The sequence below is a fragment of the Dioscorea cayenensis genome, chromosome 12, assembly GCF_009730915.1.
Source record: "Dioscorea cayenensis subsp. rotundata cultivar TDr96_F1 chromosome 12, TDr96_F1_v2_PseudoChromosome.rev07_lg8_w22 25.fasta, whole genome shotgun sequence".
In the NCBI taxonomy this organism is placed as follows: Eukaryota; Viridiplantae; Streptophyta; class Magnoliopsida; order Dioscoreales; family Dioscoreaceae; genus Dioscorea; species Dioscorea cayenensis.
Window position 1 is genome coordinate 16,042,712 of NC_052482.1, and position 26,159 is coordinate 16,068,870.

The 26,159-nt window shown below is 33.7% G+C and overlaps 2 protein-coding genes across 2 annotated transcripts; one reads left to right on the forward strand and one right to left on the reverse strand.

Annotated features, from left to right (window-relative positions):
* Positions 1 to 16,001: 16,001 nt before the first annotated feature.
* LOC120273420 lies at positions 16,002 to 20,539 on the reverse strand. The gene is made up of 9 exons (XM_039280050.1): positions 20,341 to 20,539; positions 20,188 to 20,261; positions 20,039 to 20,108; positions 19,882 to 19,939; positions 19,736 to 19,797; positions 18,675 to 18,982; positions 18,488 to 18,521; positions 18,274 to 18,393; positions 16,002 to 16,491 (listed from the first exon to the last, which is right to left on the reverse strand). Exons 2-9 carry the CDS (start codon positions 20,233 to 20,235, stop codon positions 16,301 to 16,303), a joined length of 891 nt encoding a protein of 296 aa, XP_039135984.1. The 5' UTR covers positions 20,236 to 20,261; positions 20,341 to 20,539; the 3' UTR covers positions 16,002 to 16,300.
* Positions 20,540 to 21,422: 883 nt separating this feature from the next.
* Positions 21,423 to 25,589, forward strand: LOC120273829 (ribosomal RNA-processing protein 17). Its single transcript, XM_039280549.1, has 4 exons — positions 21,423 to 21,652; positions 23,710 to 23,815; positions 24,846 to 24,963; positions 25,081 to 25,589. Exons 1-4 carry the CDS (start codon positions 21,519 to 21,521, stop codon positions 25,314 to 25,316), a joined length of 594 nt encoding a protein of 197 aa, XP_039136483.1. The 5' UTR covers positions 21,423 to 21,518; the 3' UTR covers positions 25,317 to 25,589.
* Positions 25,590 to 26,159: the final 570 nt, after the last annotated feature.

Genomic DNA, 26,159 nt, shown 5'->3' on the forward strand with positions numbered 1-26,159 from the left:
ATTTTTATTTATATACATAAAAACATCGAGGCTAGGGAATTAAAAATAAAAGAATACCATAGATAAATAAGTGACCACGCATGTATCCAACCATCTATGCTCATTAATAATTATTCAAAGTGGTACCTTACATCAAATGACCTATCACATCTTCCATCCCATTGACTCACCATCAAACTTCACCAAAACATTGGATAGCATCCAACATCTCTTTAAAGTAACAAAAAGGTTCTCTTTACCCACTAGACTACTAACTGTTGCTTGTGTTTTATATCACTATTTACCAACTTTTTCAAGTGTTATATATTAATTTGTGTCTCTGTGTTAACATTTTAGGCCATCCACAGCAAACCCACAACCTCTCCCATCTGTTCACTTAATGTTCTTTCTCAATATTCATAATGTTTCCCATAATCCAAATGTAAGACATGTTACAGAAATGATTAAACCATAGTTTATTAAAGTTAAACATGTGAGGTAGTTGCTGGTATTGCCACTAGAATTTATATCATTGCATGTCTTTTTTCTGTGGTGGATGAACTTCAGTTAGTTGATTTAATTTCAGTTTAGTGTTTTCAATGCTTATATTGATGTTTTTGTTATAATATGAAAACCAACAACAAATCTCACACCTGAAAATTCTGATTGCTTAGGCTTTTGCTCGGGCTAACATATGCATCTCAGTACCTCCTGGGTGGTGTCCTTGAATGGCAGCATGGTGATATGTGATTAATTGGTTAAATAGTAAGCAATGTTAATTAATAAAGCAGCATTCGTATAAAGAAAAAAATAACTAAAGCAACATTGAAGATTTAGGTAGAAAACTTCTGTTAGAGAAACAAGTTTTGTGAAGATTCAGCCAATCATAATATTTTATAGGTATGATACAAGTAGTTGAAAGTTCCAAGTGTCCACAACTTTATTTGTAAAGCATTGGAGATCATGAATGAACACTGACCCAAATTTTTATGAAAAACTAAAGTTGATATTGAAAACCAGCTCATTGTAAAAAAGGTATGTACTAAAGGCTAAAGGTTGAAGGGAATAACACTGAAGTACATGCACAAGAAGAGTACAGACTAAATGACATAGATTTTTCTCTTTTCCATTGAAAATTTAAGGACAAAAGAGTTTAGACTGAGAAATGCACCTCCTCCTCTGGTTCCTGATATCATCTCATGCAGTGATGCAGAAAAGTAATTGAACAGGCAAAATTTATGTTCCATTTCTTAATGTGAATTTGTATCAGTTTCTAATATTTTGTAACAAAAAAGCATGATGATCAAGTTAAATAAAGAACAACTAATTCACAGGAATAAAAAATCTATTTCACAAGTTCTTAAACAAGATTCATGCTCCATAAATTTAGCTGTGAATTCATGTAAGTTTCTAATATTTGTAACACAAACATGATGATCGAGTTAAATAAAGAACAACTAATGCACAAAATCAAGAAAATCTTGTTGAAACTTAAACAAAAGATCAAAAACAAACCATGTAATCAATAGATTGACTTGTCTGCTCTTGAAGCGCATATGGATGGAAATATCAAGATTGATTTGTTTGCCTTCAGATAACCCATGTGGCCCTGTGAAAAAATGAAATAGAAGTCATCAAACCAACCTCATATTAATATTAAAAAAAGGCTTGATTTTCTTTTATTAGAAGACAAAATTCATAGTAGTTAGCATCTCCAGTGCTCTCCACAAACTCTAGATGGATTGTTGATGAAACTGGCAAGTATGTGAAGTTGGCATGTGTGAATTGGGTCTCTCACATGGAGCCTATGTTGGCTAAGGGCTTAGGGAAGTACCCATTGGAGGCCATAACAAGAAGGATAGCTTCAATGGGTTTTAACTGTGTCAGGCTCACTTGGCCACTCTACTTGGCCACCAATGACTCTCTGACCAACTTAACTATTAGGCAGTAATTCCAAAGCCTTAATCTCTTCGAGTCCATCACCGTTATCCAAATCAACAATCCTTCACCGTTATCCTTCACTGTCAAACCAAAAAAGAGTGGAGGTGCCATCATGGATGGAATGGGGGATACACATCCAGAAAACTGATAGGCAGCTATAGAGACCTCCCCAGAAGAAAAATCTATTTGAAGGTGGATTTTGGAAAAGGTTTCAAAAATGGTTACATTAGAAGTAGTTGAATTGAATCACCAAGGATCCACACCACTTAGCTCTTATAAGATTTTCCACCATCACTTGCTCAACACTACAACAAAAAACGCAATTTGCGACACATTTTTGTGACACAAAAAAATCCAAAATGTGTCACAAATTGCAATTTGCAATATAATCTGTGACACAATAAAATGTGTTGTGTTTTAGATGTTGCAAATTTTTTGCAACACTTTTGAAGATTGTGTCTCAAAATTTGCGACACAAAATAAAAATGTTGCAAATTTAATTGTAATTCATGGATCTTCTGAAACAATATTTGCCATTCAATTTGTAACGATATGCGATAATTTATTGCAACACAATTTGTGTCACAATAAATGTTGCAACTATTTGAGACTTTTTGCAACATTCTTTGCAACTTATTTTGATTGTCGCAAGAATTTATGCATCACAAATTGTTTTGCAAATATTGAGTCTTTTTATAACAAATTTTGTGACCCATTTTGTTTGTCGCAAAACTTTTTGTGTTATAAATTGTGTTGCAAATGTGTGCGATGATTTGCAACAAAATTTGAGACACATTTTGATTGTTGCAAATTGTGTCTCAAATTGTGTTACATCTTGGTGAGATATTCTGCGACACAATTTTATTGTTACAGATTATGTCGCAAATTAATAATTTATAACCATGATTATTTATAATAGTTTTTTACCTATTTTCACAAACCTATTTTAAAGCCTAATTTACAATCTTGAACAATACCTTTTATATTATTTTTCAAAATAAACATTCCGATCTATAAATATTCAGCATAACAATGCAATACAAAATATAATAGTTCAAACATCTAGTACAACAAACAAATACAAAATGTAATAGTCCAACCATCTAATATACCAATCGAAAGTTATAAAAGTATCTACTGCAATAATCCAAAACACCACATTCATTTTGTTGCAATATCATCGACAGGCTGAGGCTATTCAACATCCTCTAAAGTGTGAGGGGCATGGGAAGCAGACTCTCCAATCCTGGCAGGAGCATGAGAAGTACAAGGAGTTGTCTCAAAGTTTACCTGAATATCTCGACATTCTAATACAGACAGGATGTACTGGTTCTACTGCTTCTGCTCCTCATATGCTTTCTCTAAAAATTCCAGCTTACTCATAACCTCTGGAGGCATAGAAGGAATAGATTGTTGAGCTCTCAAAGTAGACCGCTGCGATTGCGAATGAGAATAATCAGAAGCTATCTCCTTAACGAGGTTTCCTATGCCATAACATCGATTTTTTGCTACCCCGAATATATCCTACCATAGTTTATTGTCATCAATTTGTATCCCCTGGCCTTCTCGAGGTAATATGTCTTGGTGAGCTTTGACAAATTTCTCCTACATAATATAAAGTTAGTCATTATTTATATGTTATTATAAACAAAGTATTAAGTAATTAAGAATAAAATTTAATTTTACACATACATGTGCTGATTGGGCCCCCCTGCTCATTCCAACTCCCATCATCCTTTTGATAAACTTCTTTAAAAGTCTCCACCATGGATACCTTGCTGCCCAATTTGGCTTCCTAATATATATATATACATGTGTAAATAGTTAGCTACTAGAACAATTTTAAATCTATATAGAAAAAAAAATGAAAAACTTATTAGTCTATCTCTATGTTCAATCATAGAGATGGAAACACCAGGATAAATTGTTGTAGACCCCTCAGTTTTTGACTGCCGGCTCTTTTTATTCTTCTCACAGTATTTTCTATATTTTGCATCATTCCAAATCAATAGCAACTGCTCCCAGACATTGGGTGCCAAGTAAAATGGGACTACAATAGATAATTAAAACTTATGAGAAGTTAATAAATTAAAAAAATACTTAAAAAGAGATATACCTGAAACTGCTGCTAATAACATAGGTAGCAATCATTGGACACTTCTTTCCATGTGTTCCAAGGTGCGGTGTAGTACTTCTTTATAATTCTTTTCAAGATATTAAACATAGATTTCTTACAACAAAAGAAAAGTTATAAGGTTTAAATATATCAATAAAGCCTATATAATAATAAAATAATAAATAAATGATCTTATTGTAGGATTGACGGGATGATGAAAGTTTTCTGCATTGTGCCACCATCATGTGCCTCTATACCCTCCTCAAGGGATTCATCTGTTTCTGAGTCGGAACCATCTTCAGGATTCATTTGAACACCATCGGGGATCTGTCAGTATGTAGAACCTCATTGTTCGGAGATGAGACATATTTTGAAATAAAGGCTCGTGTATCAACCTACTGCAAGGAGCCTCGAGAACCTGTACGCACATGAGCAGCTGAAGAATGAGATTATGAGCTCGTAGTTCACCGGGGATTTAGAGGTACTTTCCCAATAGATGGACGAGAACCTGACAATTGGTAGCCCTTTTGGTTTTATAAGCAGCAGGACATACAACACAATTAGGATCATTACATAACCCCAAAGGACCAACTATTAAAAACACAATGAAAAACATATGTAAAACAAGTGACAGCAGAAGTTCAGAAAATGTCACTGAAAGTTACCTGTAGAGATAAACATGCCTTTTCAACAATTTTGACTTGTTCATCAAGCAGATATGTCATTAGTAGTTCGATTGAAGTTACTCAAGTGATAAGAATCATGGGAGTATTGCATTTTCATCAGCAATTATATGTTAATAAATATTGGCACCCCTAAAACCAAACGAGATGCTTCCTGACTGCAAAGTTAAGGGATCCATTGCCCCTCCCATTGCCCCACCTGTACACCCATTGATTCGAGGTCATACCATGGAGCATGCCTCAATGCATTGTCATAGAATTCTTACAATTATCATTGCCATGTACAAGAAATCATAGAGTTCATGCACCCATCATCTACCCTTGCAAGAAAAGAAAAAACAAGAAGTCATTTTAAATGCAAGTTAGGCAAAAAATATACATTGGCAAACTACAAATCAGTCCACCAAAATAAGTTACAAAATATAATGCATTTGTTAATACAAGACAAAACTATAAAATAAATTCATAAATAATGTAACTTACATTGGGTCTAAAATAATAATTCATCTTCATTGTCATTTTCCTCATCCTCCACATCTTCTTCTTCTTCGTTTTTATCTTCTTCTTCATATGTTTCATTTTTCTTCTTCTTCTATCACAGTTGTAAGAATTGGCTGACAACTTTGAGATATTTGGTCCACAACATCGGATAGGTCAACAAAGAGATCAATACTATTCAAATTATCATGTAATGATGGAAGAACATCAAATGTAGTAACATCATGTCTAACTTCAACTTCATCGCTTGTTGTGCTAAGATAAAGGGGGCATACTTTGTGTAAAACTGCTTTCTATTAATGTTGACCATACCATACTTGCGGTGAACCTTCTTTCCATGTATTGGATCAAACCATTGACACTTGAAGAGGACAACAAATTTTGGTGTGCTACTTGGAAACTTCAGTTGAATTATTTCTTCCAATAAGCCATTAAAATCACCACTAGAACTTTGGACGCATACACCACTGTTCATAGTTGACTTATTTTCACCATGTCCAAGGGTGTGGAAGTTATAACCATTTATAAAGCAACCTGACCAAGTTTTGACTTGACCAACTGGACCCCAAGCAAGGATGAGGAAGTTATAACCATTTATAACAATTGATCAGTAATTTGATTATCCGAGTTTTGAACCTAAAGTGATACTACCAAGATTAGTTAAAGTTAAGAATATCAATATATTTCGTGATTGAATAAGGAAGTATTCAATAAGAAAAAGATATCTAAGAAACTCACATAACCAATAAACCATTTGGCAAAATGTAGATCGACCATTTTTTCAATGAGTGTGGCATCTAAGTGTTAAAGGTGTGTGACAAGCATCCTACAAAATAAAAAAAAAAAATAGTATTAGTTATGATATTTAATTAACATGCATACTCATTTGAACTCACAAAATCACATATGATACTAAACATACTGGTAAATTGGTTGAGCTTCTTCACAATTTTGTAATATGTATGTATGTGATGCATGTAAATCTTCTTAAGATAGCCATCTTTCTACCATTCGGCCTTGACCTCGAATTGGATAGTTGAAGATAGAGCAAGGTAGAATGTTCTTATCGACTTCATTTCTTCCAACACTCATTCTCTTGTAAGATGGAACATCTTTTTCAAAGAAATGTTTTGCAAAGAATGACATCTCTTCAACAATGTAAGCTTCACATATTGAACCTTCCACATGAGCTTTATTCTTCACTTTTTTCTTTAGTCCATGAAGGAACCTAATATATGTATATATATATATATACATAATTTGAATTAATCTATGAGCTTCAATAATTAAATTGATAACATAAACACATACATTAACTCTAAAAGAGATGAGAAAAATATTACCTTTCAAAAGGATACATCCATCTATATTGAATAGGGCCTCCAATTATAGCCTCATATGGCAAGTGAATAAGTAGATGTTCCATGGAATCAAAGAAAGCTAGAGGAAAATTTTTTTCCAAGTTGCATAATAATATAGCCACATTTTTCTCCAATTCAAATCAAGCAGTGCAGAGCATATGATCTGAAAGGACAAAGTCACTTCAGTTAATGTAGACCATATGAAATCAGGTAATATTTCTCTGTATGCAATCGGAATAAGCCTCTACATAAACATGTGACAATCGTGACTCTTCATATTTTTCAACCAACATTCATTGATTTCAACACATCTACCAAGATTTGATGCATAGCAATCCGGAAACCTTAAAGCCCTCACCCAATAGCAAATCCTAACATTTTTATTTTTTCTCAAGTATACTTTGCCTTTGGCTTACGAGGCACTGTATTGTCAATAGAAACATCAAGTTCAGGGCGATCACAGAGAATAGGAAGATCTTTCCGTGCATTCAAACTATCCTTAGTTTTTCCAGGTACATCGAATATTGCGTCCATGATATTATCGAACACATTTTTTTCAATGTGCATGACATCAAGATTGTGTCGAATCATGTTAGTCCTCCAATATGATAATTCCCAAAAAAAATACTTTTTTTATTCCATTTGTGATCGTTGCCATAGTGAGGGGCCTTACCTCGTGAATCCTCAATGATAGTTTTATATTGTGACACACGGTTGCAAATCTCATCTCCAGTCAATCTTGGAGGTGGACGACTCATCTCTACTTTACCTACAATGAAAGCTGACTTATTTCTTCTATATGAATGATTCATTAGTAAAAATTGCCTGTGACAATCGAAGTAGCTAACTTTTTTACCATAATGTAGATAGAAAGCTTTAGACTTCTCCATGCATATCGGGCACCTAAGCAAACCAGAGGTACTCCATCCAGAAAGCATTCTATAAACAGGAAAATCATTAATTGCCCACAAAAGTGCAGCTCTCATGTTAAACTTTTTACCTAAGTTGATATCATAAGTTTCAACACTAATCTCCCACAAATGCTTCAACTCCTCAATCAAGGGCTGTAAAAAGACATCTATATTCTTCTTCGGATTTTTAGGCCGCTAACAAATTAAAGATAAAAACATATAAGGGCGCTCCACGCACAACCCTGGAGGAATATTGTAAGGTGTAGCAATAACTGGCCAACATGAGTAAGCTTGCCCATATTGACTGTGAGGGAAAAACCCATCAGCACAAAGTCCTAACAGAATGTTGTGAGGTTCTGAAGCAAAACTGAGATAAGTTCTATCAAAATGTTTCCATTTCTCTACATTAGAAGGATGGCACATGGCCCCTTGATTTGTTTCATGAGTAGCATGCCATGTCATATGCAGCGCCATCACTTTTGAAGCATATAACCTCTACAACCTTGGAGTTGATGGCAAGTACCTCAATATAGCATATGCAACCCTTTTATGCATAGGGTTATTAAGTGTCCTTTCCCTTTGTTTATACCTTGGCAACTTACAAAACTTACAGAATTCCTCATGTTCATCACTTTTCCAAAACAACATGCATCCGTCTCTACAAGCATCAATTTTTACCATAGGTAGACCCAAGTCACATATTAACCTTTTATAACTATAAAAATCCTCAGGCAATTTGTTTTCGCGAGGCAGTGAGTTTTTAAATACTTTAACATTCTCATTAAAGTGATTAACAGATTGGTTGTATTCAAATGTCAAACTTAGCATTTTAGCAACCATAGATAATTGCGTATAAGTTTCACATCCATCATATAGAGCTTTATCAACATCTTTTAGCAAACCAATGAAACTATCACACAAATCTGTTGTATCATCACATTGAGAACTATGAACTACCTCATCAACATATGGTTTTGCCTCTTCATGTGGTTGTTGGATACTTGGGCCAGCTTCATCATGCATTACAGATGGATTTTCATAACCATAATTACCAGCATCATCATCAAAGTCTGAATGTGCAGCAAAGCTACAACCTGTGTGGTCAAAATTTCTAAATCCTTGATCCCACCAATTAGTTTGTTGTGGCAATTGATTAACCACAGATTGTTCTTCTTCATGCCACATTGTCTCTCCATGACATGTCCAGTTGAAATAATTGGTTGTGAATCCTTTGCAACAAATGTGAAGCATTACTTCATCCGGGCTAAAAAATTTCAAATTATCACACTTCTTACATGGGCACCTTATTAACGACCCATCCATTTGCTCAAGTTGTGCACTTGCATACTTAATGAATTCAGTTACACCCGCAATAAATTCATCATTTAGTGCACCATAACTGAGCAAATTTTTGTTATATATCAATTTCCTTGATTCTGTTAAAGACATTGTTCCTGAAATAAAATATTAATTCAAATATGACTAGGTAGGGTAATATGCAGAAAATTGTGACACATTTTGCTAAATTTTGCAACACAAAAACAGTCGTGTCACAAAATATCCCAAAAACCATCGCAAACTTCGGGCCATTTTTCCAACTCTTGTAAAATCAACAGATGATCCAAACTAAAACAGTAATACTATAATCATCACTAATTTGAAACAATAATATATAACATAAGTCTATTAATGTGACACTCATAACTCAAATCATCAGAAATTTACTAAATATACTAAATGAAACCCTAAAAGAAAATTCAAGAGAGAAAGAGGGGAGGAGAGAGAGAGAGAGAGAGAGAGAGAGAGAGAGAGAGAGAGATACCAACTTAAATAACCAAGAATAAGGTTTTGGAGGCTTTAATACCAAATAATCATGCATAATTTGTCAAGAAATTTAAAAACTTGTGAAGGAAGTGAAGAAGAATAAAGGTTAAGGGCTGAAAATGAGGTTTTTATGGAGGAGTTCTCTTGCATTTTCCCACATACCAAAACCCACCTTTTTGGATAGGAGAAATATATTTTTTTTATTATTAAAATTTGCGACACATTTAGCGACGATAATTAATCATTGCAAATAATGTGTTACAATCAGTGTCACAAACCAATTTCATGTGCGTCCAAATTTTGCGACACAGTTTGCGACGCCAACAAATCGTTGCAAATAATGTGTCGCAATTTGTGTCGCAAACCAATTACATGTTAGGTGCCAACATTTGCGACAAATTTTGCGACGCCAATAAATCGTTGCAAATAATGTGTCGCAGTCTGTGTCACAAACCATTACATAGTAGGTGCAAAAACTTTTGCGACAAAATTTACGACATTCTTGGATGGTCATTTTTTTGTGACACAATTTGGTTATATCTGCAACATTTTTGGTTTTTTGTCACAAATGGTTGCAATTTGTGTCGCAAATCTGCGACACATTTATGTATCACAAATTTATGTGTCACAAATAGCATTTTTTCTTGTAATGCAAGTTCCCAACAAGGTAGATTTAAATTCTCAAATATTGAGAATCCCCAAACCCCCCAAGTCACAGGTGGGTGGGTGGGTGGGCGAGTCTAGTTTTACTTTGCCCCGCCCCGCCCTAGCTAAAAATTTGCATATATATCCTATATATATACAATTTTAAAATTTCTCACTTTATAAATCAAAGAAAATAAGATTATATTCACTCAATTATGATAGTTATGTATTTTAATTAAACTTATGTATTAATGGTTTAATTACAAAAATACAATACTTCAAAAATATAATTTGCAAATATTGCTATAACTTGGACTTATAAATAAATAGTGTATATTACAAGGGGTTTTATAAAAGCATTTCCTAAATTTCTATTTTTTAATCTCATTCTTCTAAATTTCTAATCTTCTCCCATTGAGTCACGGACCCAACCCTAACGGCTGAGATGAGAGCCTGAGATCCATCATCCATCCACTTCATCATCTCCACCACCTCATCACCGGAAGGCCCAGAACCCATCAACTTCTTCACTAGACTGCCACCCTCTTCCTCATCTCCACCACCTCATCGCCAGAACCCATCAACTTCTTCACCGCCATCGCCGGAAACACCAGCTCCTCCTCATTCTTGACCGTCGACCGTTGGAACTATAGTGGAGAATCAGTGAGCTTTTCATTCAATGGATCCTCTCTTACTTTTATTTTTTAATGGTGAGTCATGGATTGTGTTCACTGTTCCTATTTGATCCCATGATCTGGTCTTTGTTGGTGATTATTGCAGCATGATCAAAGAACCTGTTCATTCATAAAAATGCACATAATGTAAGAAATTCACATGCATGTACTATTATATAAGAGTTTTATCCCATCCTAAATATTTATAACTAAAGGTAATTGAACTCAGAGGAGAAAAAGACATTTATTTAGTTAGCTAGTCATGCAACACATTTTGCTTCAATGTAGTATGATTTTTAATTCAAAAACATGCACCACATTTGTCATGATGAGTCATGGATAACTGGACCTTCCAATGAAAATTTTCCTTATGTTTAAAATAAGAATAAGCTAATATTTAATTGAGTGTTTTTCAAGACATGCATTTACATAAGTAAGAAAAAGATTATGAATGGTTTCAAGTGGACACCGGAAATTAATAAAGGTCTGAGGATTATTATTGATGAAAATTATGGTGGTGGATGCATTTACAGGTCATGTTTCATGATGCTTTGATTTGATGTCCATAGCATTCAATAAACAATTATAATTTAATTCCTTAAAGTCAGACATGGTTTTGTTGTATTGTTTAAGCTATGATATTTTCTTTGTTCTAGTTTGAATTATAGTTTGATTGGTTTTCAATTGTTTTTAAGATTTAATATAATTTGTTACATTAATTTGTTTTTGTTCAGGTATTTTTTTTTTTTAAATCAAATTTATTATGGATAGTCAACATGTGGCCAATCTCATGGAAAATGAACATGAATCATCACCACCTATATTTTAAGATGAGGATGCAAGATCAACTCCTACTCCATCATCGGTGGATGCAAATCATGGGTTTTCTACCTCAACTCCAATTTCAAATGCTACTCCAATTTGTCCAACATTTTCAATGAATTGTGATGATGATACCACTTACAATTCAAAAAGATTAAAATCGGCGGTGTGGGAACACTTCACATAACAAGAAATTCGTGGAGAGTGGAAAGCAATATGTAATTATTGCAAAAGAGTGCTTGGTGGGAAGTCTAAAAATAGAACCACTCATTTGCATGATCACCTTAGATGATGTCCGAAACGAAAACACAAAGACCTTAAACAACAACTTCTATTATCAAAGAAAAACAAGGTGGATGGAACGACAACACTTAGCAATTATGCATTTAACCAAGCTTTGGCAAGAAATGAGCTTGCTTGAATGATAATCTTGCATGAATACCCTTTATCAATGGTTGATCATGATGGCTTTAGAAGATATTCCTCTCTTCTCCAACCATTGTTTAATATTTCTTGTCAAAACACAATAAGAAATGATATCCTTAAAATGTACAAAGAAGAGAAGTTGAAAACAGTGAGAATGATTGAAATGAATGGTAGTAGAGTTATAATTACAAGTGATATGTGGATAGCTGATCACCAAAAGAAAGGATATATGGCCCTTACCGCTCACTTCATTGATGACTCTTGGGCTTTACAAAAGTAATAGAAGTTGGACTATGTTTTCATTTAACTTAATTACTCAAGAAAGTTGATATGTGTGAACTTAAAAACAAGTTGCTTACTTGCTTTTGTATGGTTATGTTCTTCATGTTTTGATTAGTAATGTTATGTTTTTATTTGACTTAATTGCTTTTATTAGCATGTAATGTAATGTTGGACTATGTAATATTATTTTATAATAAGTATCTTTGAACTTTGAACAAAGGTTGCATTGGTATGGTTATGTTTTTCGTATTTTTATTAGCAAGTAATGGGATGTTGGACTTGGACTATGCTTTTAATATTTTTATTTGACTTAATTATTCTAATATTTTCTTACAATTTGAGGTGAATGGTCGTGGTGTGTTGTTATATTAATTGTACCATTTGTTATTTAATGTGGTATCATATCTTTTATAATTATTGATGTAAATGAACTAAAAATAGTGGAAATTTTTATTTTTTATTTATCTCAATTCTTGTAAAGGCAGGGAGGGCCGCGTGGGGCGGGGCGATTGTAAATATCCACAGGGCGATTATGGTATTGAAAACTTAAAAAAAAAATAAAAAAGGGGGCTTTGGCGGGGAGCGGGGCAACATATAAAATGGGCGGGGCGGGGACAGGGTGGCCCCGCTCCTCTGCGCCCCGACCTATTTCCATCCCTAGTCATGGGGTTTGCAAAAATGATTCCAATTAACCAATTTACAGCCCGCCTTATCAATGTGTGGTTCTCTCCACAAGAAATCTCGCCAAATACGATCAATGGCTTTGGTTACCCGGGTTGGAAGCTTGTAAACTGATGTCCAATAAATTGGAATGGAAGTTAGGAATGAGTTTACTAAGGTGAGTCTACCTCCTAAAGAAAGCATCCTCAACCTCCATAATGGGAGCTAGAGTTTATTTTGTGAATAAGAGATTCTCAGTCCTGGCGATTTGATCTCCTACCAGATATCGATATGCCTAGGTAGGTGAGAGGGAGGATGCCAAAAGAGTAGTTTAAGGTTCCATACACAAAATTTGAATCTTTGGAATATTAATCTAAAAATGATACTAGGGAAGAGTTTAAATTAAAGTAACATACATATAGGGATGCAAGTGGGGCAGGGAATCCCCATTCCCAGCGGGGACCCGCCCCAACGGGGCAGGAATTCCCCGAAATAAACCCCCCACGGGGCAAGGAATGGGGGAAAACCCTCCCCCGACCTGCGGGGCGGGGCGGGGACGGGGAATGTATTCCCCGCCCCGTTCCCTGTGGGGATACCCTTGGGGAATCCCCGCGGGGAGAAGGATTCCCCGATTTTTAAATTAAATATATATTATATATATTAAAAATAACTCATATGATTAATTTTATTTATTAAAAAAATTCAGTATTGATATAATATTATAATGACCAAATATTTGGGTTTTAAAAATTTCATTTTTGGTATTTATTAAAAAATGTTTTAGATCTTTAATAAAAATTAGTGTAACTCCAATGCAATACTTGGAGATAATTATATGAAAAATTGTTTTAAAAATTTTAATCAAAATTTTTTTATTTCCTATTATATAGATAAATATGTTACATTAAATTAAAATTAAATTAATTAATTTATCAACTTTATTGAAATCTCAACTTGTAAGTTGAACATTTCTTATAAAATCCCAACTTTCGTAGTTCCCCTTCTTTAGTTCTTCGTACTATTGATTACTACATACATAAAAAAATTTCAAATAATAATAATAATAATAATAATAAAGTAAGTATATGGATTAGGGGTGGGAAGAAAACCTGAAAACTTGAACCGAACAAATTGGGATAATGAAACTGGTCAGCTCAGGTCCAAATTAGGTTTTCTAAAAATTTTAATTTTTCGAGATGAGGTTTAGGTCAGGTAAAAAAAATGGGGGTGGATACCATACTAATACCTATTATAATATAATAAGGAAAAGTACAAAATAAAAAACCTTGTGACCTTATTGTGTTTTTTTTTTCCAATTATATGACATGTAATTTCTCAAATTTGAAAAAAAGAGGGAAAAATCATCAACGGTGTTAAATTTTCTATTTTTATTAGGGGCAAAATCGTCCATTTATGTAAAAACCACCAAGTGAAATTAAAAACATGAATTTTCAATATGATTTTGTTTGATTTTTGGGATTTAAGTTTATTTTATTTAGTGGAATTTTGGGAGAAATTCATAAACTTAATATATATATATATATATATTATGTCATATTAATCGGTTTTTAAATGAAATGACAATTTTGTTCATGTAAGTTAATATCATTAAAGGTTTGTTAACAGTTTTTTCTCTTTTTACAAGAAAACCATACTTCATAAAATCAGAAACTCTAATCTTATTTTGCAAAAGTCAAAAATTACAAGAGTTTTCTTTACTTTTTTTCAATATAATATTATATTATATAATAATTTATATAAGTTAGAAAAGGAAACCTAGATTTTAATAATTGTATTTTTATTTTCATTTAAATTTTATACCTATATATTAGATGAATGATCTCAAAAAAAATTTATTTTTTATTTTTAATATTGACTTTATTTTAACTTTGTAGTACATTTGTTTTAATTAAATTATGGATTTTTATTTAAATTTTCTAACGTGTTTAATAAGATTTTTTTTTTTTTTGGACAACCACACCTCAACTCAACTGTTGTGATGGTGAGTTATATCCCTCAATTTCTCCTTCAGTGAAGAAGGGAGTTACCATTTTTTTATTGCGAACCTAGCTCTTTGATTTAATTTTTAAATATAAAACTCGTTACATAATTTATAAACCACGTATTTTCTAAAAAAGGATTTGTTTAGGATGTAATTAATTTTAAAAAATTAAATTAATAAATAAAAAAAATGATTCAATCGGGTTACACGCATATGCACACATAAATCCCAAACCCTAATTGTTGGTTTGATTGCTAAATTTCGATCTAGCCCATTTATTATTAGTAATAAAGACAGGGGGGAAATGTAAAGGAAACCCTATACATAAATATGTGGGTATGAGAATGCATCTATAGTAAAAATTAAAAGCGTGGTTTTTGTTCTCTACGTCCATTGGAAGGAGGTAAATAAAGAAAGCATCACTTTTTTTATTGAATCATAATCAAATTAGTAAAATTATTTGGAGTAATCTTGGAGAGTAATTTCTCTAGTTTTTTTCTTGGTGATATCATTCAAGAAAGGGTTTTTTCTAGAGTTATTATTTGTATTTCTCCATTATTGGTGGTGATCTCAAATGTGCATTTGCTTGAGGATTTTTTTACTTGTTGGTTTTGATAGTGAATTTGATTCGGAGTTTGGCCCGTGCTTTTTTCCTCTGAACAGGAGGGCTTTCCACGTATATTTTATGTCTGCTTGATTAATTTCATTTATTGTTTAATTTAATACCAGAAATTATTCTATTTACATCAAGAAGAATTTGCTATGGAAAACTCAACACTAATGGTTTTGTATTTTTTATTCCTTATTTTTTACAAACCCTCTTAATATTCGAGATCGAATAGATTGGATACCCATCAAACTGATGAAAATTGTCAGTCTTTAGAGAAACAAAGAAATAATACTGACTTTAGCAATATGACTTATGTATATATACCCTGCAAATACTGACTTTAGCAATATTTATTTATAAATATTTTACATAATACCTGTTCTGCAATGTCATTATGTCACTTATTTAATTATACCAGTAATATGATTTTTAAGCCAAGTAAATTTTCTTGTAAGCAAACCTGAATCCACATCACAGGGACATGTAAAATTAATATCATATCAATAAAAGAGGAAATTAAAACCACTTTTTACAGAAATACTTTATTGTTTGTCAGGGTTAACCCAAAAATAATTTTTACAGGCTATATAATGATTAGTTACTGAATTTTTATGGGCTGTGTAAGAATTACAGGCTTTTGTCAAACTTATATATAACCACAACCTGTGCGAAACACTAACCGTCGTATAAAGAAAAATACAACAGAATATTTTCCAGTAGATCATATCCTTGGAAAAGGTGATTTAGGAAGTAAATTACAAAATCAAAAAGAAATCATCAATGGTACACATGAAGGCAATTCACTGTTTAGAAACTTGCTCGGTTGCTCCTGGCATTTCAAATCCTTCTTGATGCTGTAAATTTAGTCATCGATGATGACCGATAACACGGGATATTTTCTCGAAGAAAACAGGACACATTCTCATGCTGAAAATAATGTCCTCCTTCATCCACTCTAGGGCAACCCTTTCTAGAGTCCCCAATGAAGAAACACGGTACATCAAGTCGCCTTCACTTCCATCTTCATCCGCTATCCATGAGAGGCTGAATGTGTAGCCTAGTTATAATCACACGAACACAGATACAATTAGGTTAACCAACAAATTTTCTTCTGTAATACAACAGTTTAAATTTTCAAATAGAGACATCTGTCCAGCTTCAAAAAGCGGCATGGCAAACCTTAAAAGTTATTGGCGCAAAACGTGGCTATTTAGTTGTCAAGCAGGAAGAGTTAGACGCAAATCAAACAAATTATTTGCGCTCAATTCAACCCAAAAGTTCAACTGATATGAGACTACTAGTTAGTCTAAAATGAAAAAGGCAATACCATGTCAGCTCATATATTCATGGAACCAATAGCAGGTAATGTGATATGCTGACAAAATCACAATCCCTGGCTTTTAAATGTACAAAATTGTTCACTGATTTCATAAGGAGGCATAAAGATACATAAGGAATGGGTTCATACAATTCCAGAGATACAATTGATAATATGACATAGTGAAGCATTTAAAAAATCATGGTATATATACAAATATATGTGCTCTTTTTTTTTTCTTTTTTTCTTTTTTTTTGTGACAAAAGAGCTCAAGAGCAGGACACTAACAAAAAAAATCATGATTATTAATGAGGGGCGAAGGTGGATAGTTGGACAGCTAAATAAATTCTGATGAAAATAGTATATGTCATTGAGATATGGTCTGGCAAGTAGTTTATACGCAATATTCTGGCCTTAAGACTTTATAAATTAAGATATAATATTTAGAGGATTCATTCAGTTTATTATTTCAATACCACTACTACTTCATTATCGAGTAAGGTTCCTCACAATTGAACTAAATTCAATGTTCATAGCTGGCCGCAACAAGTGACTAGTGCATAATCTTCTCATAAATAAAGAAAATTCTAGTATTCCAGATAAAAAGGAGTCATTATCAAAATGTAGAAAGCAAAGAAAGCTAGGTCCCTCCCCACTTCATAGAATAAAACCCAGCAACCCCATTCTTCTTTTGACTTTGAGTTTATGAATTACTCAAGTTTTACACATTATTAGTTCTCTTCAAAGTTCAGACCTGTTATTTTATAGTTTCGGTGTCATTTCTATTTTGTAAACCTTAACATAGCCTAAGATATTGGATAAAGTGCCTTGTTTTTGCAATGTAGCAGTATGCAGGCTCAAGTTCATAAAACAAATGCAGAGCACAAAAAAAACAAGGAAGAAACATGAATAAAAACAATGAAGAATAAAGAATGACCTACAAGAGAATCATTATTAGAAAGAAGAAAAACAAGGTCACCTTGATTGATCATCTAATCCACATCAAAATGATAATAATTGTGTCTATAAATCAAACACGTTACAACTTGAAAGCATTCAATGAATAAAATAAATTTTTATGAGGGGGTCATCACTGCATGAAATATTGTGCAGAAATCCCCAAGATTTTTTTATATGCAGTAATTAAGTATTAGTGATTTCAAATGGAATTGATGTCGGATTGTCACCTTGGCATATTTAAAAAAAAAAAAAAGAGGAAAAGTGTTTCTCAACTGGGAAATACTCATTTAGGTGCTGATTTAAATATTGGAGTGAAAATGCAAATGCAAAGTTGCACAGTTCCTTTTAACTGGAGGCAATCTTTAAAAATATGTAACAACTTTTTAAGAACTAGTGTAGTGCGCACACACAATCAGATTAACATCTTAAGTCACCATTCTTATCAAGCAAGAAGAAATGAGCTAGAAATCACACATAAACCTTGCCAGAAAATTAAGAAATTGACTTGAAGAATGCTGTATCTGAAAGAATTGAGGATTGGACTTTGGTTAAGTTGTTTACCACTCATTGGGTGAATGACAGAAAGCGATAATCCTTGTCCCTGACTGCTAACCGAAAATTCCATGCCAACTATCTGCTCCAAAAAGGCTTGAAATACACAACTATGGTAACCTTTGCTTGCTGCATCTCCTCATAAAAGAGAAAATATATTAAAATTTGGTCTTGGCAGAATAGTCAAGTAGAATTATAACAAGATTCAAAAATCAGTACATACTTGAATGTATCAAGTTTCCTCGACAGCAATCTGGCTGAAAACTCCCATCCCATGGTCAAAATGGAAATCAAAGTATGAACAATCTTTCATAATAAATGAATCAGACTAATCCAATTGTCCTAGTCATACATAAATAAAGTTTAGTAAATGGAAGAAGAGACATTCTACTTGGATCACCTTGACTTACCACAACAGGCTCTTTTGTGTTATTATTGTACAAAGTAGCTGCTTCTTTGCAATGAAGATCAATTTGTTCAGGGCTTGAACTTCGTCTCTTTTTTGTAAGGGAACTATTATGTGCACCTCCAGACCTGGTCGCAGGACTTCCAAATGGTAATGCACGTGCGACAGTCTTTCCTGGAGAATCACCTGATAAATGCCTTGAGATAACAGCAGGACTTGTATGAGGAGATAATGGCAATGCAGCATCATTATGATGATTCCTTTGTGATAGCAGCTCCTGAAGCCTTCCAATTTCATTAGAAATCCCTCTTGCTGTTAAAAAAATTTAATAAATTAACACCCACAACCAAAATGAAAAGCATATTTCTGTTCACAATAGCATATATATGAATGTAATTAACCCTAGAGGATAAACCATGGAATGAAGTTCAGAGGAAATGCTTGCACATCCTCTAAGAACTAATACTATCCCAATGCATAAGTGTAACAAATAGTTGAACTCCCCAATAATTCAATTTTGAATGATGTGCAAGGTAACCCTGTGAAAGAGATTTTGTGCAAATTGCTAAACCAAATTTGGCTCTAAGGAAACAAAAACTTGCTTTCAATTTATAAGGAAACAAATTACAGATCAAAAGTTATGTAGAAGCAGGTGAAAGAAAATCTAAAGCTAACAGGGATTACAAGTGATGACTTATGAAAATGAATTCTTGAGTATGCATTTTTTCTCAAAATGAAAGGCATAGTGTGATATACAATCCAAAAGAAAGTAAACAAAGTTAGAAGCTGAGGGATCACATCTTTTGTATGATAATCAAAGATATCCCAAACATGTTTCCAAATTTACCTAAGTTATAGAAAAGCTTCAATCAATTTACCTTGTATGAAGCAGAACATTCAATTACAACCAAAAGTAACAATAGGTTTCAATTGCAAAACCAAAGCAATGAAATGCACACATTAAAACAATTAAACAAGGTTCTGAGAGTTAAAACACCATTAGCACCATAAATTATAAAGTACAAGTGAGAAAACCTAGACAAAAAGATGGAATTGGCTACTCACTCTTTTGTCTCTCTTCAAACAGAAGTTTTTGGCATTCATCATACTGATCCTGAATGGAAGACCTGCAACAACAATAGCAAAACGCTTCAGAACATACTGTTCAAGAATAAGTCCCCGAAAGCAACCATTCTTCTTATAAAACATACATTTGTGCACGCAGCCGGTTATTTTCATTCTTCAGATTTTCTATCATATCTTCCGTAGCTTCACAATAAAGCATCATTCAATCTTTTTTTCACAAGCACGAAAAACCAAAATAAATGAGAAGATACACCAAAAAGATGCAATTTTTAAGAAATTTACCCAATTTGCTCTTTCTCAAGTCGGACTCTAACTTCTGAAACCACTCCTCCTCCTCGAATCCCTTCCTCTTCTGAGAATAAATTACAATCAAGTTCAAGGGTGCGACGAATCAAACGCTGAGAAAAACATCGAACGGAATGGTAATACACCTTGAGATTCTGGTACTTGGAATACAGCTTGGCGTTGAGCTGCTCCATTTGCGCCAAAACAACAAAATAAAAACCTGAAAAAAGAAGCCATTAGAGAGAGAAATTCGAGTAACCAAACTAAAATAAGAAGGGGGAAGTTAGAAGTCAAAAAACCAGAGATGACGATGAAGAAATGCTTCGCCGAGTTAGGGTTTGGGGAGAGGGGAAGGATGAGAAATTTGGGGGTGAAAGGATGAACCCTAGATCTTGAAGAATGGAGAGCAGAGAGGATTGGAAGAGAAGGAAGAGTGAAACGGAGGGAGGAGAAGAAATTCGAAATTTCGAAGTTGAAATAGACAATGAGAGAAAGTGGTCAGGGTGATGATGATGATGATGGAGAAAGGGGTAAAAGTAACAGATAGTCCTCAGTTAAGTTGAACTTTAGTAAGGAGTCACTTAATTTTTTAAAAAACTTTCTTAATAATCCTTTCCGTTTTGGTTGAATTGTTTTCTGGTACATAATACTTGCAATAGCCGGTTTAAAATTGAAAAGCTCAAACATGCTCCTGGGAAAACCTTAAACCAAAAAGGAGTAAATATATTAAGTGGATAAAGTTTTGTGATTATTTTTTATTTTTAACATGGAACTGTAATTTATATTATTTTAAACACGCAACTTTAATTTATATTCATTGGAAAAGTACCAAATGAATTTTCAGGTGAGAATTTAATGACATGTATGCTGGATTTATCATCAGTATACAAAAACATGGCATGCCATCAAAGAAAGCCTTACTACGCTGTCACTTTTATTAACATATCACGTGTCACATCAACGTTTTTAAAATCATTTTTTTGATGAAGTGTTATATTCACGTATGTAGATGACACAACGAACTGAAGTTGGCATGGTAAATTTAGTGTGTATATTATCAAATTCTCTCTGGAATCTCTTTAGTATCTCCCCGGTGAATATAAATTAAGTTTGATCCGAAATAATACTTGGAAAACCAAGAGTGAAAAATAATTTCCCTATTTTTTATGTAAAAATATATAAGTTTAATTTAACATTTTTTTTTTTTTGATAAACTGACGCTTAATTTAAATTTTTAAAAATTTTGTGAGGTTATGTTTGATCAGGTTAATAAATTTTTAGTTGACCGTGCACCATGGTTGGCAAAAACTCCCATCAATAAATAATTAATCTCAAAAGTGCTGATCCCTATGCATTGGACGGCTGAAATTACAACAACAAGCCCCAATACACACACTAGATCACCACCGGACCTCAGGACTCCAGTGCAAGCAAGCATCAGAGAGACAAGGTTTGCGTTTTCCGGCGGCGGAGAAGGATGTCGGACTCGGACGACGGCGATGCCGGCGTGGTTGTCGGGGAGATTCCTCCGACGATGGTCCGGAAGCACATCAAGAAGAGGGCTCTCCGGAACAAGTCCCTCTCCGTTTCATTCGACGAGAAAAATCTCAAGTTTTTCTTCTTTCTTTTTCCTTGTTTGGCTTATGGTTTTTGTTTCAATGATTTTTTCTTTTTAATGTTTTTTAATGTATTCACGTTGTTTGTTAATCAATGATGGTGTAAAGTTAGGAACTTGGGATGAATTTGATTTATTTGAATTGTTTGGGGTGCATCGGGACTTGGAATTTAGGACTTTTTTTAATCAATGATGGTGTAAATTGAGGAGCTTTGGGATGAATTTGATTCATTTGAAATTGCTTTGTGTGCATTAAGACTTGAGATTTATTGATTGCTGAGTTTCATTGGATTTTAGGACTTTTTTGTCAATGATGGTCCAAATTAAGGGATTTTGGGACGAATTTGATTCATTTGAATTGCTTGGTGTGTGCATCAGGCACTGCAATTATTTATTGGTGAGTTTCATGGGAATTTAGGGCTTGTTAATCAAGTGATGGTATAAATTAAGGAACTTTGGGATGAATTTGATTCATTTGAGTTGCTTGGTGTGCATTAAGAATTGGGATTTATTGGTTCTGAGTTTCCTTGGGAAGTAATAATTATATTTTGTGTTGAAGTAAGTTATGTAATGTTCTTGGTGTTGTGTTTTTGGTCCTTTGTACTATGAGATTTGGATGCTATAAGATAGTGGAATATAGCAATCCCTATCTTAAAGACTCAAGCCATGAGTTGTTTATATGTTCTCTTTTTTTCTCTCGTTCATGTTGTTTTTTAATCAATTGCTCTGTAAATTGAGAAATTGAGTTAATTTAATTCATTTAATTTGCTTGGTGTGCATTAGGAGTTGAAATTCATTTAACTGTGAGTTCAATGGGGACCCTAGTAGGTGAAGTTGAACAAAATAACATGCCATGTGAGGTTTTTGGTGTTGTGATTTTGATAAGGATGCTGTAGTTTATGCCTTATACAATAAATCATGTTCCAGAATGCTACACATGCTCTTGTTTAGCTACCGCTTGCCTCAGGCGGTCTGAGGCTACCTGCATATTAATGTTACCCTGCTTGTGTCCCCTCCATCAGGCCTCCACTCTCACCACTAAAACACAAGAAACATTAGAAAGATTATACCATGTTGTCACATGATATGGTCATGTGCAATGAATGTGACTGCATGAATGATGGGTGTAAAGAACTTTGCTGATTTTTCTACAATTATGCATACCTTTGCTGAAGATTGCTTCTTAAGAATGCCAGGTAGACCACTTTGTGCAAGAGTTTTGGTCATACTCCAGTGTCATTATCTTTGTTTGAGTCCCATCCTATTTCTACTTTCCACGACGTGCAAATTTTAATTGTTATTGAAGCAAATTCCTGAGTTATAATCCAAATTTATCATTATTTTATCCCGCTATATTGTATTACTATCAATTGACATTGGTGAGCTGGACTTGTGCATTAAGTTATTTCAAACACTCTTATGAGAAATAATAACCTTTGGTATACTCTTGTTTGAAGGGACAACTACCTTCTTTCAGGAGTTAGTACGCTGAAATTGTTTATTGAGAAGAAAGGATGCATATGGGCAGAGGAATGAGAATAGTTTTGGAATGGAAAAGATTAAAGGTGTCAATAGAAAGGAACTTTTGTTGTTAGTTTGTGAGTGTGATGGATTCCAAAATTAGTCTCTACCAGTATGAAGTAATAGTCTCTATGTTCTTTCTGTATAGCAGTTATCACAATGTTCTTTTGGCCCAAACAAGGGCCTAGAGTTAGTTAAGAAGTCCTCCTTATGATTTTATTAGTCCTAAGCCATGCTTGTATTGTTTATTTTACTATGTACTCCTGTATCAGGGTCAAAGGCCATATCATATGATTAGATCTGGTTATGTTATGAAGCAGGCCTTGGTCAGGACGAAGTTGGTAAGACCCAATCACACGAAAGTACAGCACATGATACTAGATTGATGTTATGAGTTTGTTATCATGGCTTAATTGCTAGAATCAATTGTATCCAACATAATTTCTGTTGTTTGTTTACTCTTGAACAGTGTCTTTGCATCCAAAATTAAAACATGCAACCATTAGAACCTTTGACATACATAACATGGCAGGGACTTTGTCACTGGCTTCCACAAGAGAAAGAAGAAAAGAAGAAAAGAGGCACAGCGTCAGTTGCAAGAAAAGGTGAGGTTGAAACGAATTGAGGCCAGGAAACAGGTATGTTCTTTTATTGGACATAAGCTTTGTGTCTCTTCAATGAAAATAAACTGATTTTTTTTTCAGAATCTAACTTTATGCAATATAATTGTACAGTGAGAGAGTTGTTTGACTGCATTGGTCTGTAGCCCCTGCTCTCATTGCTCGCAAAAGTAGAGCAAACAGGGCTTTCGAGATTTATACCAATAATCTTGATACAACAATAAAGAATTGATGTTCATAGGGCAAAAGCTGACCATATTGCATGGAGTTCTATGCACATAGGTGCAAGTAAAGGAGACTTATGCAACATTAAAATATTTTAGGGTGTCATATCCATGTCCAGTATGATGGTGGTTCATTATTGATGCACCATTCTTACTGACATAAGTCCTTTGGTTGGTTAACATCTTAGAGGATCTGCTGGATAACTACCTGAGTACCCATACTATTACTAATTTTACAGTAACTAATAGCCCAACATGGCTTGAGTTAGTAAACATGAATTTGAATATTTAAGCTTTTGTGTTGAATCAACCACAGTTAAAATGTCTACTTGGCATCTAGCATGGTAATGGAGTGTGATTAATTGGTTGGTTTGCAACTTGGCTAGTCAAAAATAGACTCAAATATATCAAGGTATTGGAGTAACTAATTGTCTCACAGTGGTTTAGTTAGTAAATACGGATGTAAATATTTAAGTCTGGCACCTCATCCTAAAAGTTTTAAGCTTTTGTGAATCAAGCACAAAAAATATACTTTTGGTTGTATCTAACAACTACAACACCTCATTTAATCTAGTTCTTGTTACCAATCATCCACTATGATGTTGAGAGTGTGTGTTCTAAGATGGAAATGAATGTGGTCATGTCTGGTTATCCACTAGAAAATAAGCCTAAGTTCTTCCATCCAAATGTGCTTTCTGAAGGGAAAAGAAGGGAGTTGTCTTTTGCTGCTTACTCATTATACTATATTTACTGATATTGTTACACTAAATAAAGGTTATTTTCTTTGCTTAAGATATTTTATGTGGATTACTATTTTATTGCAGAGGAAGCTAGAAAGAGAGATGGGTTTACATGATGGGAACATAAATGAAGATCCTGAACCCAATGATGTTGGTGGGGATGGAGTAGAGGAAGGAGCTGATATAACTGCATCAGTGTTCGGTATGTCATTTAACTCCCAAATGAACTTGAAGTTTGTAATTTAGAACTAGACATACAAATCAGTGACAATGATTGTCTGAAGAATTTCTTTTTTTTTTCAACAATTTGTCCGTGCAGAAACAAAGACATACGAAACTGGCGATACAACCATCAGAGTTACTACCAGTGAACTGCCACGTGATGATGATGATTTCGGGTTAGTGAGTCAGATCCCCAAGCTGAGCAGCAACATCCAAATGAAACCGGTGCCGGTGAAGAAGAAACAGTTAAAAAGAACAAGCGGGCGACAACCACATAAAGCCGGCAAGGTTGTGTTTCGCAAGAAGGATAAGAGGAAGAGCAAAGTCAAGTGATAAGTGATAATTCCGTTTTTGGTATTTCTCTGTTGTTAAATATCATTTTTGACAAGAATGTGATGGATGTCCTGCTATTGCTTGTATGCAAAGGTCATTGATTTGATGTATTTTAACCTAGTATCAAGCAATTTGCATGCCTATGGTGATGAAGCTGTTGGAACATACAGCATAGTGGTGTTTGAGATTTTTTTTTTTTTGGCTTGTATGCCCCATGACAATGGGTAATTAGTAATCTATCCGTCATGATAAAAAACCATAATTGTTTGTGTACCTCTACAAATTAGTTTTATTTATTTATACATCCTTTCCAATTAAAAAGTTATAATGTCGATGTGAGAAGTGGTCATTTGTATCACATTAAGTGGCATATTATTTATTAATGTTGCCTGAGAGAGGATGAGCTACAACTTATAGAATTAAAAAACAAACTTTTAGAATTAAAAAACAAAAAAAAAACCTATTCATGAAATCTCTTTGTTGTTATATATTGGTAAAAACCCTCTTTTATATTTTTTTTATAATACTTAGATTTAATAAGAAAAATGATGGAACACCCTTTCTTTATAAAATACAGAAATTTTTATGGAGTTTGAGAATTTCTAGTGTTTTAGAGCTATCAAACATGTTTTTAAATTACATGTAAAAAAAAAAAAATTATAGGAGATGAAGCTAATATACGACAAGCTGTTCTCATTGAAAATTTTATCAAAGGGACAAACAAGTACGGAGTTGAAGGGGTAAAACCATTGTTTCTTCTACCGGAGACCCACAATGCATAAACAGTACAGAAGACCAATACTGTCTGGGAAGAATTCCAAACCTTGCCCTCACTCTAAGCAC

Excerpts from the sequence above, each read along its gene's own strand:
- LOC120273829 (XM_039280549.1), top strand. The coding sequence starts at position 21,519 with ATGTCGGACTCGGACGACGGCGATGCCGGCGTGGTTGTCGGGGAGATT. Across the intron at positions 21,653-23,709 it reads TTCGACGAGAAAAATCTCAA|GGACTTTGTCACTGGCTTCC; the intron begins GTTTTTCTTCTT and ends ATAACATGGCAG. Across the intron at positions 24,964-25,080 it reads TATAACTGCATCAGTGTTCG|AAACAAAGACATACGAAACT; the intron begins GTATGTCATTTA and ends TTGTCCGTGCAG.
- LOC120273420 (XM_039280050.1), bottom strand. The coding sequence starts at position 20,235 with ATGGAGCAGCTCAACGCCAAGCTGTATTCCAAGTACCAGAATCTCAAG. Across the intron at positions 18,522-18,674 it reads ACACAAAAGAGCCTGTTGTG|CCAGATTGCTGTCGAGGAAA; the intron begins GTAAGTCAAGGT and ends GGGAGTTTTCAG. Across the intron at positions 16,492-18,273 it reads TGTCATTCACCCAATGAGTG|GCTACACATTCAGCCTCTCA; the intron begins GTAAACAACTTA and ends GATTATAACTAG.